Source organism: Oxyura jamaicensis, chromosome 2 (genome assembly GCF_011077185.1).
Source record: "Oxyura jamaicensis isolate SHBP4307 breed ruddy duck chromosome 2, BPBGC_Ojam_1.0, whole genome shotgun sequence".
Lineage (NCBI taxonomy): Eukaryota > Metazoa > Chordata > Aves > Anseriformes > Anatidae > Oxyura > Oxyura jamaicensis.
Window position 1 is genome coordinate 62963847 of NC_048894.1, and position 16604 is coordinate 62980450.

Genomic DNA, 16604 nt, shown 5'->3' on the forward strand with positions numbered 1-16604 from the left:
TCCTTCCTTCCTTCCTTCCTTCCTTCCTTCCTTCCTTCCTTCCTTCCTTCCTTCCTTCCTTCCTCTTTCTTTCTCTTTCTTTCTTTTTTCTGTTTTCACTTGATAATAATATAGTGCTTATTAGAGAAAATGTGATGATGAATCAAGAAAACAACAGAAATTGATACCTCAGACTTCTTAGGAGGCATGTACTTTAGAGGGCTAAAATAATGTGTAGAATATTAAGAATCTGTGGGGCCATTGATTAACCTTGGGAAACCAGGCACAGAGCTTTTTCAAAGCTCTAATACCCTGTGGTTGCCAAATTCATCTGAAGATGTAATCTACCATTTTAATGATGTGCATTAGCTTCTCTTTCTCTCTCCATTTACTGATGAGAACTAATATGGCAACAGCTTCCCACTTACTCAGATGCAAGGGAGATTAATTTACCCAGAGACAAAAGGAACATGCTTCTGGTCTAAAACTTGACAGCAGAATGGCCTCGCTGGTTCCTTATGCCTACACTTAAACAGAGAATGCTGAACATACTTGCCTGTATAAAAACACATTTTGCTAGCAGGATGAAATATTTCACATTCTTTCTTTATTGACTTTGGGGTGGTAGGAGTTTGTAGTGAAGGGGTTCTGGAACAAGCTTCCAAACCTGCCACCCCATAAACGTGCCACCCCAATTCTCCATGGAAATGTGCCCACACTGACCCCAGAGGCACAGGCACCAGCCTAGCCACAGTGCAGGATGTCTGGTATTGTCATGTGTTAATGCAGCTCCACCATGATGACGTTCCTCTTTGCTGTTTGACATAGCATGAGCAAGTGGCCAGTCAATGGTCAGACATGCAGCTTCTCTGCATGTGCTCTCAGTGTGCTCTGAGGAGATAGGCTGCCAAAGTTAGCCTCCAAATCCCTGCAAACACTGCCTCAAAGAACTTTATGGCAACAGCACTCTGAGAGAAAGACCCAGACGTGCCTATACGTGGCATGATGTTTCAGTTGTCACACCTGTATGTAGCATAGGAGGTGCCAGACACCCAGAGCTTGTGGAAAATTTATTCCTTTAGCATCTACTCAGTCTTTTGCAACTCCCTGGGTTAATTCTGTCCCAGTCCACACCCAGCATTATCAAGACACCCATCAGTCAGTGAGTGGAGCTGTTCACCAGATGTCAAGCTCCACCTGTAACAAGATCCAGAATGAAGCATGGTCAGACTGGCCCCAATTTTGGGCCAAGGCTGAAGCAGAACATCTTGTTTGCACATCCATAGCATGTGTTGAGGCTGGTTTGGAGCTGATTGGGTCTGGCTGGGGGAAGGGGGGGGGGGGGGGGGGGGCATGGGCACCATAGGGATCTGCGCTCTATTCTGCTCTGGAGGTGACTCTCTTACTTCTACTGACCAGCCAATATCCAGCTCGTATTTTCCAGATCTCCTCCACTCTGTCAGGTTTGCTTGAAATATGTCAACAGAGACATAAATTTTTCAGGAAGAGAAGGAAACACATGCGGGCAGATAGCCGACAGGACCCCACCCCACAACATCTCATATTTACCTAGAGGATGGTATCTGTCATGCAGATTATCCCAGAGGAAGCGTCCATCCACCAAGCCTGTTAAAATCACGTGGCTGCCGTTTGGAAGCCGTGAGTCCAGGTAATGCAGAGCTTGTATGACATTGGAGAGCATTTCTTTGGGGGTCGTCATGTGAGCCAGGGTGTCATGATTCCTGCAGGAGAGGACACAAACAGGACATTGTTTCAGGTAATACAGTGCTACCAAACAGGCACCTGAAATTAAAGTGTTTTCTTTTGTTCTTGCATGTTAGGTTAGCTAAATAAAACCTTATAGAAGTGATGCTAATGTGCTTTAATCTCTTGTTCTTATTGCCAAAACAAAAAGTGATGCAGAAATCTCCCTCAGTGTAATAAACAAAAGCCTTCTCCCTGTTAAAAACACAGGCAGACATGCAACCCTTTATGCAATCCTCTTTTGTGGAGTGCCCTCCACGTAGGAGAAAAGCCTTCTTTTCCTAGTTTTATGGTAGAGTAATCCCATTGTTTGAAATGAATTAGTCTTTATTTACACTGCCAAATGGTGAATCGGAGCTATGAAGCAGACTATGAATATATTGGTTTCTCATGGTACTGAGATCCATGTAGAACCACTAGAGAGCCTCACTATTTGCAGCTGTTGCAGAGCATCTCAAGCCACTTGCTATAAATCCAGAAACTTGCCAGTTTCTAGTCATTAAAAGCCCATGTTCTTTTTGCTGATTGCAAAGATACCAGCCATGGCATACTTGTCAAACTCCAGGCTGGGACTGCCATTTGACTGGTCTGATGTCTACGCAAAGTTTCAGCAGGAAAAGGAATCCCCAGGCTACTGCACCTGGTGATTTTATTTTAGCCTCTGTGGCTCAACCTGGGTGGAACCAGTGGTGTTCTGCACACATGGCTTCAGGGTGACGGATGCCCCAGAACAGATGCAAGGATGGCTTCCCCCACTACTTGCTCACATTCAACATCTGGTTCAATTACGCCAGGTAGGAATATCTAAGGTAACTTTGCCTCTCACATCTTGTACACCTCCTACCACCATGCTGCAAGAGAGTGGTGAGGGGTCCAAATGAATATAGGAAAATGGAGGGAGAGAGAGGAGGTATTGAAGCTAAAATAGTCCTCAGAAATGTCCACTAGGATGCAGGAGCTGTGACAGTGTCCCACATGGACTAAATGCCCATGTTTTATAGCTTGCCACTGGGCCTGAACCTCTCCAAGCCAGACTCCCAGACTCTGGTTTGTCCTTCCCTTGCACGTAGCTGTAAATGCTGCAGGAAAATAAAATCCTGAAGTTGAAATAAATTTCAGCTTGTATAAGAAAAACAAACTCCCCCAGGTTACCTAGAGAACCCTGCTCTAGTTATATTATTGAAACAACCACTTTATTGTATAAAGGGCACTTGTGCATTCTCCCCTTAGAGCTATTGCCATGCATCTGCAAAGGGTGATGAAGAAGAGGGTGAAAGCATTCCCAATGAGGTAATCCTGTCCCAGCAGGAGCCAAGTGCTGGGGAAATGAGACTGGTCCTGCCGTGGTTGTGCGACTCAGCTTGACCAAGGTTTTCAGAGAAATGGCTTTTTCTGGAAGCCTTCATCCTAAGAGCATGCTCAAGTTTTCCATGTGGTACCGGAGGATGGAGACCTTTCCCTGGAGAAGTCCTTTGAGCTCCATGGCCCCAACCTATGGCTTTCCCAGGGGTAAGAGAAGGGCAAACTCAGTGTGGGTATGACTGAGATGTTGGGAAATCAAGCAGGATTGCTTGTTGGTGAATGCCCTGCAAAGGAGGGAGCCTTCACAAGCTTTGCTGCTTTGTCTTGAGGACTAGACATCTAGAAATGGTTGTGCTCTGGGGTAACTGAGTTCCCTGTGGGAGAACTACATTCCTCTAATCAGGATTTGGGGTTCTTTAGCTGCTGCATTTTGCATGCAATATAATAATTAGACAGGTTCCCTGAGCCTAGAAACTTATCTTAATGCAGAATGTGCTTCTACAGCATTTGAGAATTTCTGGTTAGGGAGAACTGAAAAACAGCATTAAGATTCAAGCTCATGCTTGTGACAGCCACCCAAGCAAGGTACTTTTGAGATAAGACTGTGGTTTTGCCCTTAAATTACTTCATTTTTGCCTACAGGTGTTGTGGCACTAGATTTCAAAATACTGCTCTGATGTAAGGCTGCTACGGCAAGCAAACACATCAGCAGGAGATGAAATTAATATGACATTCATAGCTCCACAACCTCTTGTCATTCTCCACTGAAGTCACACAGGTGTTTCCATGCATTTCTTCACATTTCCTCTCTGTGCCAGGCCTTGAAATTAAAACCAGACAAGAAGCAAGCTGTCTTGTAGGCACATGCATTTTGGCTTGTGCAATAAGGAAGGCAGCACCAGGGATGGCTTCTGCACACCTGGGACCTCTGTAAGCTGATGTTTGCCACCACTCATTGTATCAGCACATAAGCAAATGGCCATCAATGGTAGGGTGCTTGGCTGCACGGAGACCTTCTCCAGCACCTGGTACCACCACATCCTGCAGGGCAGGTCTGGTCTCACAGCACTAATCCAAATAAATCCTCCTCAGACCATGTTTCATTCTCAGTGCTGCTTTCTAATCACATCTGTAACATGCCCAGTGTTTGGGCCACTGGCATACCAGGTGCATGTGTGGTTTTCATTGAGAGCTCACGTGCCCATATGCATGCACATATGCACATACATACACATACATAAGTGCAAAGGTGGTAAAGAGAGGCTGGAGAAGCAGTGCAGCTAACCCCAAATGCAGCTAACACACAGTAACTGCACAGCATCTGGTGCTGCTGGCATTCATTATTTTCTTGTTGCTTCTTTTTGTTGTTGTTCCATGTCCACGTGTCCCACATTTACACCTCAGTGGGCTGAGAGATACCATTGCCATCTGTCTTTATTCTTCTAACCCCTCTGTTCGGACACCACAGTGTGGAGACTACTGGGAACATATAACGCATGCTGCCAATTTAATTATTTTTTTCCTCTACGAGCATCCATGTAACAAACACATTGCCCCGCTCTTCACATGGAATGAAATACTGGCATTTTAACAATTCTTTGGCTAAAAGCTGTGCTTAGCACATTGCTCTCTCATCTGAAGACAAAATACAGGATATGACCAGAAGGGCTCTATTACTGCACTTTAAAGCGGTCCTTGAAAAGGTTTTTATTTGTCCAGCCTTAGGTGTAAAGTTAGGTCCATCAGATGTTCCACACCCTCTGTAACCTCTGTGGGTATTATCAGAGCCAGACAATGACTGGATCCTCAAAAATCCCTCTCTGCTACCCACCCCACTTGATGGAAATAGTGTGTTTCTATAAGAGCTGCAGCACCTTTCCTTGTTGGAGTCACAGTGATCACCACAGTCATGGCTTCTTTTGATGTTACGGGTGTTGTGGAGAAAAACAGACAGCAAAGAGAATTGGAGCAGACAAGAGTGTCTCTGCCAGGTAATAGGCACTGGGATAAAACAAGTGGCATTTTGAGTAATACTGTTTTGGAACATACAAGTGGATGATGTGAGGCCAAAATGGTTTAAATTTTGTGGAGAGATTCTCTTTTTCTTTAGGCAAGAATAGAAAGCAGGGTTAGACACAGGGGAAGTGAAAGGATTAACCTGCAGCATGAGGAGTTAATCAGAGGGAAAAGCAGTGACTTTAGCAAAACAGCAGAGTTGAAATACGTGCTCAACAGAGCCTGGCCTATGCCTGTAAGAAGACATCTCTGAAGTCTTTTATATTTGGTAGGGTTCATCACCTTGGAGGTGGTTGTAGCAATACTCCAGAAGCTTCTGGATAACCAGATACTCAGGACAGACATGCTAGCAGGCAGCAGGAGGCCTGGAGGGATGGCTGCGATTGCTTTTCCCACTCAGCTCAATGGTGAACTTGCCGATAAGCAAAGTTTTAGGCCACTGAAAATGGGGTGTTTTAGAAGCAAAGCCTGGCAGCCCTAATAATAGCTCTCACTTTACACAACTTGCAGGTGAGACTTTAAAAGCTCTAAAAGGAGACTTGGCTGCATGTGCATCATTTAATAAAATGTTTTGAGTGTTTTGAAAGTGTCCATGTTAATCAGATGTATTTCTTTGTCTGTCCTGGTTTTGGCTGGGATAGAGTTATTTGTCTTCCCAGTAGCTGCTATGGTGCTGTGTTCTGGATTTAGGATAAGAACACAGCCATCTTTTAGCTGCTGCAGAGCAATGCTTGCACAGAGACAAGGATTTCAGCTTCTGGTGCTGCCCTGCCAGCGAGGAGGCTGGGGGTGTGCCAGGAGCTGGGAGGGGACGCAGCCAGGACAGCTGGCACACACTGACCACAGGGATGTCCCATATCCTATGGGCTCATGCTCAGCAATAAAACTGGGAGGGCTGCTGCTCTGAGAATGGCTGGGCATTGGTCAGCAGGTGGTGAGCAATTGCATTGTGCATCATTTGTTTTAATATATATATATTTATTTTTTTTTCTTCCTTATTAAATGATCCTTATCTCATCCCAGGAATTCTTGCACTTTTCAATTTTCTCCCCCATCCCACTGTAGGGCAGTGGAGTGAGCAAATGACTGTGTGGTGTTTAGCTGTCTGCTGGGTTAAACCACGTCACTGGCTAAAAAGGCAATCTGAAGCTCCATCAAGGTGAAAATAATGTTAGGTCAACAAAGTGTCCATTTGGACCACTTGCAAATCCAAAGCTGGAGCGTGGATGTGTTGTGCATTGGCCTGGTTGAAAGGTGGCTTCTGTGTGAACTTTCTGGGCTGTGGATTTCTGACTATGGGAGGAAGAGAAGCATCAAAATGGTGACTTCTGTGTGCCCCTGTGAGCGTTGTTAATGGGTAGTGCCAGACCTGTTAGTTTGGAAAGCTTCAGTTCATTCTCCTGCTGAGCTTTTGATAGGAGTAAAGCCAGGAAGACAAAAAAAACTGTTAGGAGAGCACAATGAAGGCTGCAGACAACGTGCTCAGAGGCAGGGTGAAATTAGACCTTGACAGAGGACCACGCTGTGGTTCTTCAGTAAAGGTAGACCTGTAACGCTACCTTGTCTGATGGGAGATGGTACACTGGATAAGACGGATATATGTGCTCACAAGGCTCTGTTTTTTTCCTTCTGTTGTTTTCATTTCATCTACTTTGCAAGAAGTATTAAGCTTCAAACATGCCTTTGGTCATTTTATCACTGCTAAAGAAAGACGGACAAGCTCTGAATAAGAACAGGTAGGTGGCAACAACAGATACACGTAAGGAGATAACCAGTATTTTTAGCAGAAAAATAAGAATGAAGCAAAGATCAGCAGCAAAGAAAAATGCCATTAAGGGTAGGCTCAAAGCAATGAGACAGAAATGTCCAAAAAGCCAGGAGTACTCTAAAGAAGCCAGATTTATGACGATATAAATGTTAGTACTGTTTAGACCTTACCTGTTGCAGACGTCATTCCCAATTGTAGCATAGATAACTATGGCTGGATTGTCCAACAGCTGGTTTCTGGCCAAGCTGAAAGATAAATCAGCAGCATATTAATGGACAAATAGATTCTCAATGTCTGAATCACACACTATGTGAATTGGAAGTAGCTTGTTCAATTTTGGCCAATGCTCAGATGACTACGCTTCTAGGCTTTCTTTCTTTTTCTTATTTTTTCTTTTTTTCTTTTTCCTATAATTTTGTATTTTAATCCATGTTCTTACACATTATTTTTTTCCTTGTCCCTCTTACCCCCTCATGGATTTGTCTTTTTCACTGTTTTTCTTGCTGGTTTTCTATCTTTGCAGTATTCAGAAGCCAAATCAAGCAGTTCCATTTCAGGGCAAAGCCATAAATCAAGTCGGGAGGTTTTTAGTTAGAGATGAGAGAAGAAGACTATGTGTGGCTGACAACTAAGTTTATGTGTAGAATTGGGCTCAAGATCAAATCAGGATGTGGCTTGCAGTTCAGTGCTAGAGAGGAAGGATTCTTTAATACTTTCTCTGCAGCAGAAAACTATAAATCTCTTCGGATGTGAACTACATCAGCATGGAGCAGGCTAAGTTAAATGCAACCATCCCATGGCTGACCCAAATTCATCTGAAAAGGAGAGCTGCTGCCTCTCCCTGTCTGGTAGCTACTCAATCATACCCATATGGAGATAACACAGCAGGCCTTTGCTACAAATCAGAAGTAATGGAGTCAGGGAGACCCAAAAAAACAAATTTAAGGAAAGACTTAGCCTCTTCCCTAAAATCACTGGAAATATTCCATTGGCTTAGGGCCAAGGCCCTGGGGATGGTAAGACCCACATCTGAAAACAGTTTTTCCTCTGTTAATGAATGTTGATACGAAAGAAGAGACCGACAGTACTTAGGGCAGAGTGGCCAAGTGAAGCTCTGCTTCTTGAGACACTTCTGGATAACACATTCATTACAGGGCTCTGCTTCTTCCATTTGAGGGTGTAGGACCCCAGATACACTTCTGTACCTGCAGTCAGTCTTCAAATCCCATCAAACACTCACCTTTTCATTAAACTGAGGAGATTTCTTGAAGAACCACCTGATCACATACAGTGGGAATAAGAGGAATAGTACAACAGTGTTACAGTGACAAACAAAATGAAAAGCAAAACCCAATATCATTGAACATTTCTAAGAATGTAGGAGTATTTTATTTTATTAAATAAAAAATGAGCAACAGGTCATCTCTAACTTTTTCAGGTACCAGCATTAGGAAGTAAATCCAAATCCAGTGACCTGTTGCCTTTCACATGAGTTCCACATATCAGACTGTAGAAAATGAAATATTTTTAAGTGCTGGGTTGTTTGGATCTGGCTTTTAATCCTGATCTAGCAGCTTCTTCCCATCTGGTGAACATAGTAGTCTCTTGTAAACCATCCAACCTGACTTGTCAACAATCAATCTACTTTTAACTTTCCCTATAAATTGCAAAGGGAACTGTTCTCACTTCTCTAAGAGAGTAAGTGTCTCACAGATATGTCATGTTGGGAGTGATTCAAGCCCTAAACATAGGCACCAAGGGCCATTTTTGACATCTCAGAGTATCCAGGACATCTGCAGCAGGGATGGCAGATACAACACAGGATGCCTTAGAGATTGTGCACTTCTGGAGAGACAGCTGGAGGTGGGAAGGATATTGTAAAGCATCTTAAATGGCACTATACACCAACATTGGGGTGTCTGTATTGCTCTTGCCACCAGTGGCAGACTTACAAAATAGTATTTGGCCAGCTGCAGCCCTCCGGATTATCTTCATTTAAATAGCAATTCAACCAAATGGTTGGATGCAAATCTCTCCTCCTCCAGGAAAAGAACTAGCTAAACCTAAGCATCTGTGAATATCAATCGTGTTTCATTTATGTCTTGAATCAGAAAAGCATTTCTTAATCAGGAAAGCTTTTATGCGTAAAATTTACTAGCGGGACTTTGAAGGCTGTGCATACACATCCCAGCTATCCACAGCATGCAAATCAAACTCCATCACCTGCAGTGCGGGAGTGACAGCAAAGAAGCAGCCAGAAAAAAAAAAAAAAATGCTTTGTTCAAGATTAGACCAAGACAATGACTGCAAGCAGCTCACCCCACAGCAGCATACAGAAACACAAACTTCAGGCGCAGGCCTTACGCTCTGTACTTGTTTCTATTTTGCAGTATTTCCATTCTCTTATCCTCTTTTCTCACTCCTCTTCTTGTATTACAGCCCTGTGCTCTGCCCAGCTCCACTCTGGTCTCTCTCCTCTTTTCTGCATTGTGTCTTGAAGCTTGCTTTGAGGAGCAAATCCTGTCCCCCCGCAGCTCTTATGGGAAACGTTGTGGGCTGAACATCATTAAATCTCCGCCGGATTGGTGTTGGGAAAAGATCTAAGGGATAAACCCCTGAGGTAGCAATAATACACTTTGCATTTTAATAGTGGTGCCTTTGTTACTATCGCTGACAGCGATGCCAATTGCATATATCAAGGAATCCTTTATGTTTTAAATAATCCAGTTCTTCCAAGCTAAAAACGAACGTATCTCTCTGTTGCCTCTGTCTTGAGGGCTGCTACCCCATACAAAATCCAGTCCTCCTGTTGAGAAGCTCTTTTCAGCTGAATAAGAGCCCCACACAGTCCTTAGAAAATATTGCTTGAAACAGAACCACTGCTAGCTGATTTTTTTTTCCGTTTAATATCCCTTTTTCAGATCAAATTCAGCATCCCTTTGTTAAGCCATTCTGCTGCACGATTCCCTGGACTGAGGCTCAGGTATCACAAATAAATTAATCAGGATCTCTGGAAATCAAAGATGCATTTACAAAAGGTAAGAGGCTCTTCTTAAGTAGGTATTACCTCCACAAATGTAGGTAGTTATGAGCATCTCAGTGGAAAACATTGGCACAGCTATAAATCAAGTTGAAAGATAAAGAAAAAGAAGGGCTTTCTTAGAGAAGTGTTTTAATGGGTAAATTGAGTCATCAAGGAATGATGATCCAGGATGTAATTTCTGATGAACACACTCAAGAGAGAAAGAAGAGACCAGGCAGAGTAAGTATTTGAAGTTCAGCTACCCTTGTACTGTTGAATGTCCCCTACCTACTCCTGGACCTCTCCTGACCCCCTCTGTTGCTTTTCAAACTTTTTTGGACCAGTGGCATTTATTAGTTTTGGTGAGGAGTCAGGGATAGTTTTACTTCTACTTGTGAATAAACCCAAATTTCATGAGCCTTGAAATATTTCTGAGGTGTGCAGAGCTGCTCACAAGGAGCAGTGCTGACCTGCACAGAAGTGACTGGGTCCAGATAGCACCAAAAGTGCTGTGTGGCTGAGAAGGGCTTCTTGCTTACTAATCTTTAAATGCTTTCTGCTGTGAAAGCAATTGGAAATGCAAAGATGCAAAGAAAAAAGTCTCCAGCTTTTCCCAGATGAACTCTGGGCTGACTAGAATTTCCAAAACAACTGAAATTATGATATATAATATATAAAAATATAAAAATTATGATATATAATATTATATTATATTATACAGTTCATAAAATAATATGAATTATGATATACATAGCATATAAAATATTATATATCATACTTATATATATTTATATTATTTCTTAACTGGTTTTGAAGCCACAATGAGCTACCTGATGCTTGATTGCTCAGTGACTTATGACATGTATTAACAAGGCTTAATTTTTCTGGTCAAGAATCCCAAAGAGACAGATCAGCCTATGAGTGGCAAAGAAATATACAATATACCCACATTCTGAAATAACATACGGTATCCATGTATCTCAAGAAAAACATAGATGATAATTACAAAATTGTTCAGTAATTATTTAGAAATTCATAGCGTATTCACTTTCTCAATATTTACTTAATATTTATTATTATTATTATTTAATATTCTAGCAACTGATTTTACTGTCTGGATGCTTCTTGATAGAAGCAAGGGGTTTTCAACAGGTGATGGAAGACATTCAGAACTTTCAAACTCCACAACTGAGCATTCATACCCGTCCCTCACACCTTAGGATCTCTCTCAGTCAGTCAAAAACCAGAAATAACACATGGTCTGCAAGCCTGTGTGACGATGCCAGGAGGCAAGACAATAAAACCATGCTGAAAACATTGAACAGGCAAGACAATAAAACCATGCTGAAAATATTGAAATTAAAATGTTGATGGAGAATGTTGATTAGGAGTGTGAGCTGCTTGCTGTGCATCCACAGCCCCCCAGCTGACCCCCAGCTGCAGCACCTCTCCCTTTCATTGCATCTCTCTGGGGAAGCAGTATTTTTGGAGGAAAATGAAGCCCTCCCATCTGGAGCTGTCAGGCTGGTGGTCAGCTTTTAGCTTCAGTGACACTGACAGTGCCTGTTTAAATCCTCCCATTCTGCGAAACTATTATGCCAAACAAGGCAAGAAAATTGAACCTTTACAGTACTGTGTCAATGTGATGATTAAGATAAGATAGTGAGGGAAGATACTCTGGGATTTTTCTATCACTTGTAATTTTCTTCAGATTCTTTTGCCCTGACACAGGCTCACCTCCTTTTATATCCTGCAGGTGTCTGCAGTGAAAGTGTGTAAGCGTGTAAGCGTGAGAGAGAAGCGTTTAAAAAGGAATGATGCACACAATAAGGGCCCCCCCCCCCCTTTTTTTTTTTTTGGTTTAAGTGTAGGGGGGAATTGGGAAGAAGGAAGAAGGGAAAGCACATCTCCTATTAAATTAAAGAGAACAGAACAGGGTGATAGGGTATCAGGCACTGAGGCTAACCGGCTATAGATGATAAGAACTGTTGACCTCATCTTTTCTGGCCTTTTGTTATTCACCAATTGACCTTTTGTTATTCACCAATTGACCTTTTGTTACTCACCAGAAGGGATACCTGAGGGACTGTGGTCATGGAAGCCACCAACCCCAGTGCTCTGCATCTGACAGATGAGATGAGGAGTACCCATAGCCAGCCACAATACCAAAGACATTGCCATATATTTGTGCAAAAAGACTGAAAGCTTCAGAAATACATGTGCCTCGGGAAGGAGGAAGGTGTATGGAGGCATTGCCAGTGGCATAGGTACTGGCACCTGAGGGGAACTCTCTGATGAAAAAGCCCACCTGAGCCTGCAAGGGATCCTTGCACCATACTACCTGCTTGGACAACATCTGCAACCCTGTGAGACCTCTGGCTCATGGAGCTGGCAGTTGGGGCAGACCCATTCTGATCCTAAATCTGACAGAAAACCTAATCCCCAGCATTTAACATGTTTCTATATAACACCAGAAACTAGTGCAGCAGTGCTCCTCACTTGTGGCCAACATGACTCATCACTGGTGAGGAAACATATCCCAGAAAACCAAACTATCCACCCGAGGAGAATAAATTTTCCCTAACTTTTGCAGCCAGTTTTCTGAAGAATGAAAATTAAATACAATGGAAACAGAATGTGGTAATCACAGAATGATCAAGTATCTTTTAAACCCACTGTTGGGGACATCACTTAATCCGACACACAATAGTTAACATCATAAACCTTAATTTCAAAGGTAGATTACTCTCATCCCTTCATGCAACCACTTTGGCAGATTTAATCAAACTCTGTCTTGAAACAGCTCTGGGCTTCTTCTTACCTCCACTCCTCTGTTTTGAGGGCTATTCTAGGTTTTCTCTCTTAGGTAGTAACCTTTATTAATGTTCCCACTACAAATAGAGGTATGATTAATGAAAACCCATGCTCTTGTACCAGAAGTGTCCTTCAGTTTAAACCATTCTTCTCTCTTTGTGGTGTTTATGCCTTGAAGGATTTAAAACCAGGACTGCCTTTTAATCTTTGTTTTGCTGAATTGCCGAAGTATTTTAACATTCCTTCAGACATCTCTATTGCTGTTGGGCTCAGGAGCATGTCTCCTTTCTCAAACCCAGTGCTTTTCTCTGTTTAGCTGTCTCTTTACCACCTTTTATTTCTTGTATTAATCTTCCTCTTCTTCACTTACATGAACTTTTCCTGTGAGGTACTGTATAAGAAGACCCTTTCCTTATTTCTGGGTAGATTAGGCCTGCTGTGTATAACCTTGCCAACGCAGGATGCTATTTTATAGGAAGAATACGTTAAGCCAGCCTCACAAAATTAATTATTGACAAAACAGTGCTAAGTTTTGTCCTAATTTACCTTTGTGTCCTTGATTACTTTAAAATCTGGTCTAAGTGCACACAAAGCTGCCTGCACCACTGACTGCTCCGGTTTTGCAGAAGGATGTTGGTTTTTGGACAAAGGCCTTTCAGGACATCACAGACACCCTTGCTGTGAGGCTGGGGACAGTTTTGTGCCTGCTCTGCCTGCTGGTGTGGCAGTCCTGTGAGTCTGCCTGTGTTACTGTGGGGTGTAGCATAGGACCCCCAGCATCCCCAATAGGGGTGCAGAGAAGGGGTGTGCAAGCAAGCAGGCACCATGCCATTGCCTCCAGAAGAGATGGGGTCAGGCCTCTTAGCTCTGTCACTACCAGCAACACCCATAACGATCCCCTTTTGGTCACTGGAGAAAAAAATAATTAGAATTACAGTGGGGTACACTGATCTTTAGTTCAGTGGAAGTCCTTTGTAAAAGCATGGATAATCGCGACCAAAGAAAGATGGTGAGTTAAGTAAGTGCTTGTCACTATATTTTCTACAAGACATGCATGCAATTTGGAAGGGTTTTCTCTTTGTTTCTGGAAGATGTTCATTAAAGCCACATCAAATATCAGACTTATAAGATTAAAGAAAAAAAAAAAGTGAAATATGTTAACTTACCATTTTGGGAAATGTTCTGTAAGTCTCTGTGATTACAGCGATTTCTCCTGCGTAAACGTAGATATAGAGAGTCTGTCCAGCCTCTGAAATAAATTGAGAAAATGCAAACCACTAAACTTTTATGATGTGAATGAAAACAAGTCCAATACTTAGAAAGTTTGTTCTTGTCTCTGAACAACACCGTGTACCAGTTGTGCATATACTTCCATTTAACATTTTCTCTTTTTTTTGAGGTCATAAAATTCTTTCATTTTGAATAGCATGGCCTAAAATGGAAGCCCCAACATTCTCTGAGAAACTATAAATGGTTGGAGAGTTTGGTTTGGATTGTTCATCCTGGATGCTATCACCCTAATCTTTCAGGGAGGGTGTTTAAGAACCTTTTTCTTATACATCATTTATCAAAACAATCCTGTTGATTGCTCACTAATTGACTTTTCAATTGGCTGTTGTATAAGAAGAAATAAAGGAGAAGAAATATTGTCAGGGCATTCATTTCCCAGTGCCATAAATCTTGGGTGGATTGATCAAAAGACAGGTTAAATTTGATTTTGATTAGTTTTCTCCATTACTTTGCACTGTCGAGAAAAATTAAAATGCAATGAAAAGGATAACAGCCCACAGGGAAGCTGATGAGAAAGCCATGGTCTGAGCCACGAGTACCTGGACATGGCTATTGGAGCTGTTGATTTTGTGTTTGAACTTAGGCACCGAAGAAATCAGATAACTGAAATACCATGGCTCAAGAACAGCCAACTTCGGCAAATGCAGAGGAACATAAGACAATTATAAGTTTTGAAGCCAGCAATAAAAAGTAACTTCCTACATAGAAACATATGATAATACTAACTAGTAAGCAAGCAATAGGTTATGTAAGAAATGTGGCAGGTCTTTGGCTTTCAGCATAGCAGGTGGGGGGATGAGGAGAAGCAAACAAAACTTCTTGGTCAGAGCATACACTCCTTAGCTAATCTGTGGCATCCCTCTTCACTGATGAGGGGGTGGAAAGGATGGGCACAGCCTGCATCAGTTTGCATCTCTGTTTCTGCAGACTCGGTGTAAATGGGAGCCTTCTGCAAATTGTCCTCTCCCACTGCACATTCCTTACTGGTCTTCTTTAGACTTCATCTTTGTGCTGTGAGATTTTGAGTTACTTCTCTTGAAAATGCAATAAACCTCCCAAGCAGTCTTCCTTTGTTTTCTTCCAGGCATGGAAGAGATTAAAAACTCAACAGTGGTCCAAGGTCTATTGCTGGCAATGCCAGCGTCAGTACTAAGCTCCCGTCACTTGCCAACTTCAGATCCTTTGCAACCCAGTTAAGTACTGTGTATAGAGCAGCTGGATATTGTAATCGATCTGTGAAGACTGGTTTTGTTGCTGTCTCTGAATGAGGAGGCTGCACAGGTCTTCTCTGTTTGTCTTTTCAAGTAGTATACAACTTTAAAAAACACACCCTGAGAATGTAACTGAGGCTGGAAGTTTGGTTTGTGCACAAGCAGAAAAGAGCAAGCAGAAAGAACAAGTGTATGGTGCAGCAGATATCTTTCCTGGAAGACGGTATACTGTGCCAATTTTTTATTTCTGTTGGTAAAGGGTCTCTGTAGACTTGCTTGGTTTGGCATTTCACTGTACTCATGACCTATCTTATAATTATCTAAATAATACCTAGAACCCAGGCCAGACCAGGCACTTCTGAGGTATTGTACCCTTTAGTTCTGGCAGGAGGCAAGGGCCTCTTAATGCTAGCTAAAAAGGTGACTGAAAAATACATTTTTTTTCTTTTACTTCACAGTTCAAAATACTGACATTTCAAGGTGTTTTCTTTATGTTTGCACTTTATTTTCCTTACCTTCTGGCTGAGACTTAGATTTTTTTTCTCTCCATCTATCCCAACAGTCTTCCCCATCCACATGAAGCAATTCAGCAAGGTAAATCAAGTCACATACTTTTCCCTTATTCTTTTGCAACTTCCCTCTCAATGTGAAAAACCAAACCAAAACAAAAGAATGGGGAAGAAATATCACCTTCTCCCCCCCCAAAGGAACACCATCAAAATAACCTCAGGTTATCATTTATTCTACTGTTTCAACAAAAAGGAATCAGGACAAAAAGGAAGGGGAAAAAAAAAAAAAAAAAGGAAAATGCTGATTTTGTTAGTTTCAGCAATGCTTATTTCTCCCTGCTGCAGAAGTTTGAGATTTCTTTTTACTACTTTTTTTTTTTTTTTTTCTTTTTTCTTCCTTCTAAGGACAGAGTAATGTCCATATATTTTCCATATATTTAAGATTTTTAAAATATTGCTAGATTACTTTGATTTCAGAAATCAAGCTGACCAGTGTTTTTTGTCTTTCCTTCCAAGCACTATTTGTCTCACAATGTTTTGAGGGCCTTCAGACTCGTTACAGCTCACCCTCCCCATCCATTAGCTTACCCAATGGTGGAGTTCAGGAACCCAGTGATCTCTGAGAACTGGGGCCAGTCAAGTTCGTCAGTGAAAGCCATGGGGAGGTTAGCAAATGATTTCTGAAAGAGAAATTTTTAAATCAGCCTGGTTTCATATTCACAGCCCCAAACCAACAATTGTAACAATAGGTATAGTGGTAATTATTTACACATTTACTTAAGAAGTTGAGTCTTGCATGACAGGCATACCAAGAGGTGGATGAAGGAGGAGCAGAACCAGTGGCACACAGATATGGCTGAATCACATCTATTGGCACCCTTTGATTTTGAAGGGGTCCAAAACTCCTCCTGAGGTGTAGCACATGCTGC

General features: G+C 42.1%; 1 protein-coding gene across 5 annotated transcripts in view; it reads right to left on the reverse strand.

Moving 5' to 3' along the window:
- The window catches only part of AOAH (acyloxyacyl hydrolase), a 77646-nt gene that overhangs the window by 16555 nt on the left and 44487 nt on the right, over positions 1-16604 (reverse strand). For all 5 annotated transcript variants that reach the window (XM_035319241.1, XM_035319244.1, XM_035319243.1 and 2 more), the window contains exons 13-17: positions 16264-16355; positions 13832-13914; positions 8070-8106; positions 7000-7074; positions 1549-1721 (exon numbers count right to left, since the gene is read on the reverse strand). In XM_035319241.1, coding sequence (XP_035175132.1) covers positions 1549-1721; positions 7000-7074; positions 8070-8106; positions 13832-13914; positions 16264-16355 — 460 coding nt within the window. The remainder of the gene's footprint in view (positions 1-1548; positions 1722-6999; positions 7075-8069; positions 8107-13831; positions 13915-16263; positions 16356-16604) is intronic.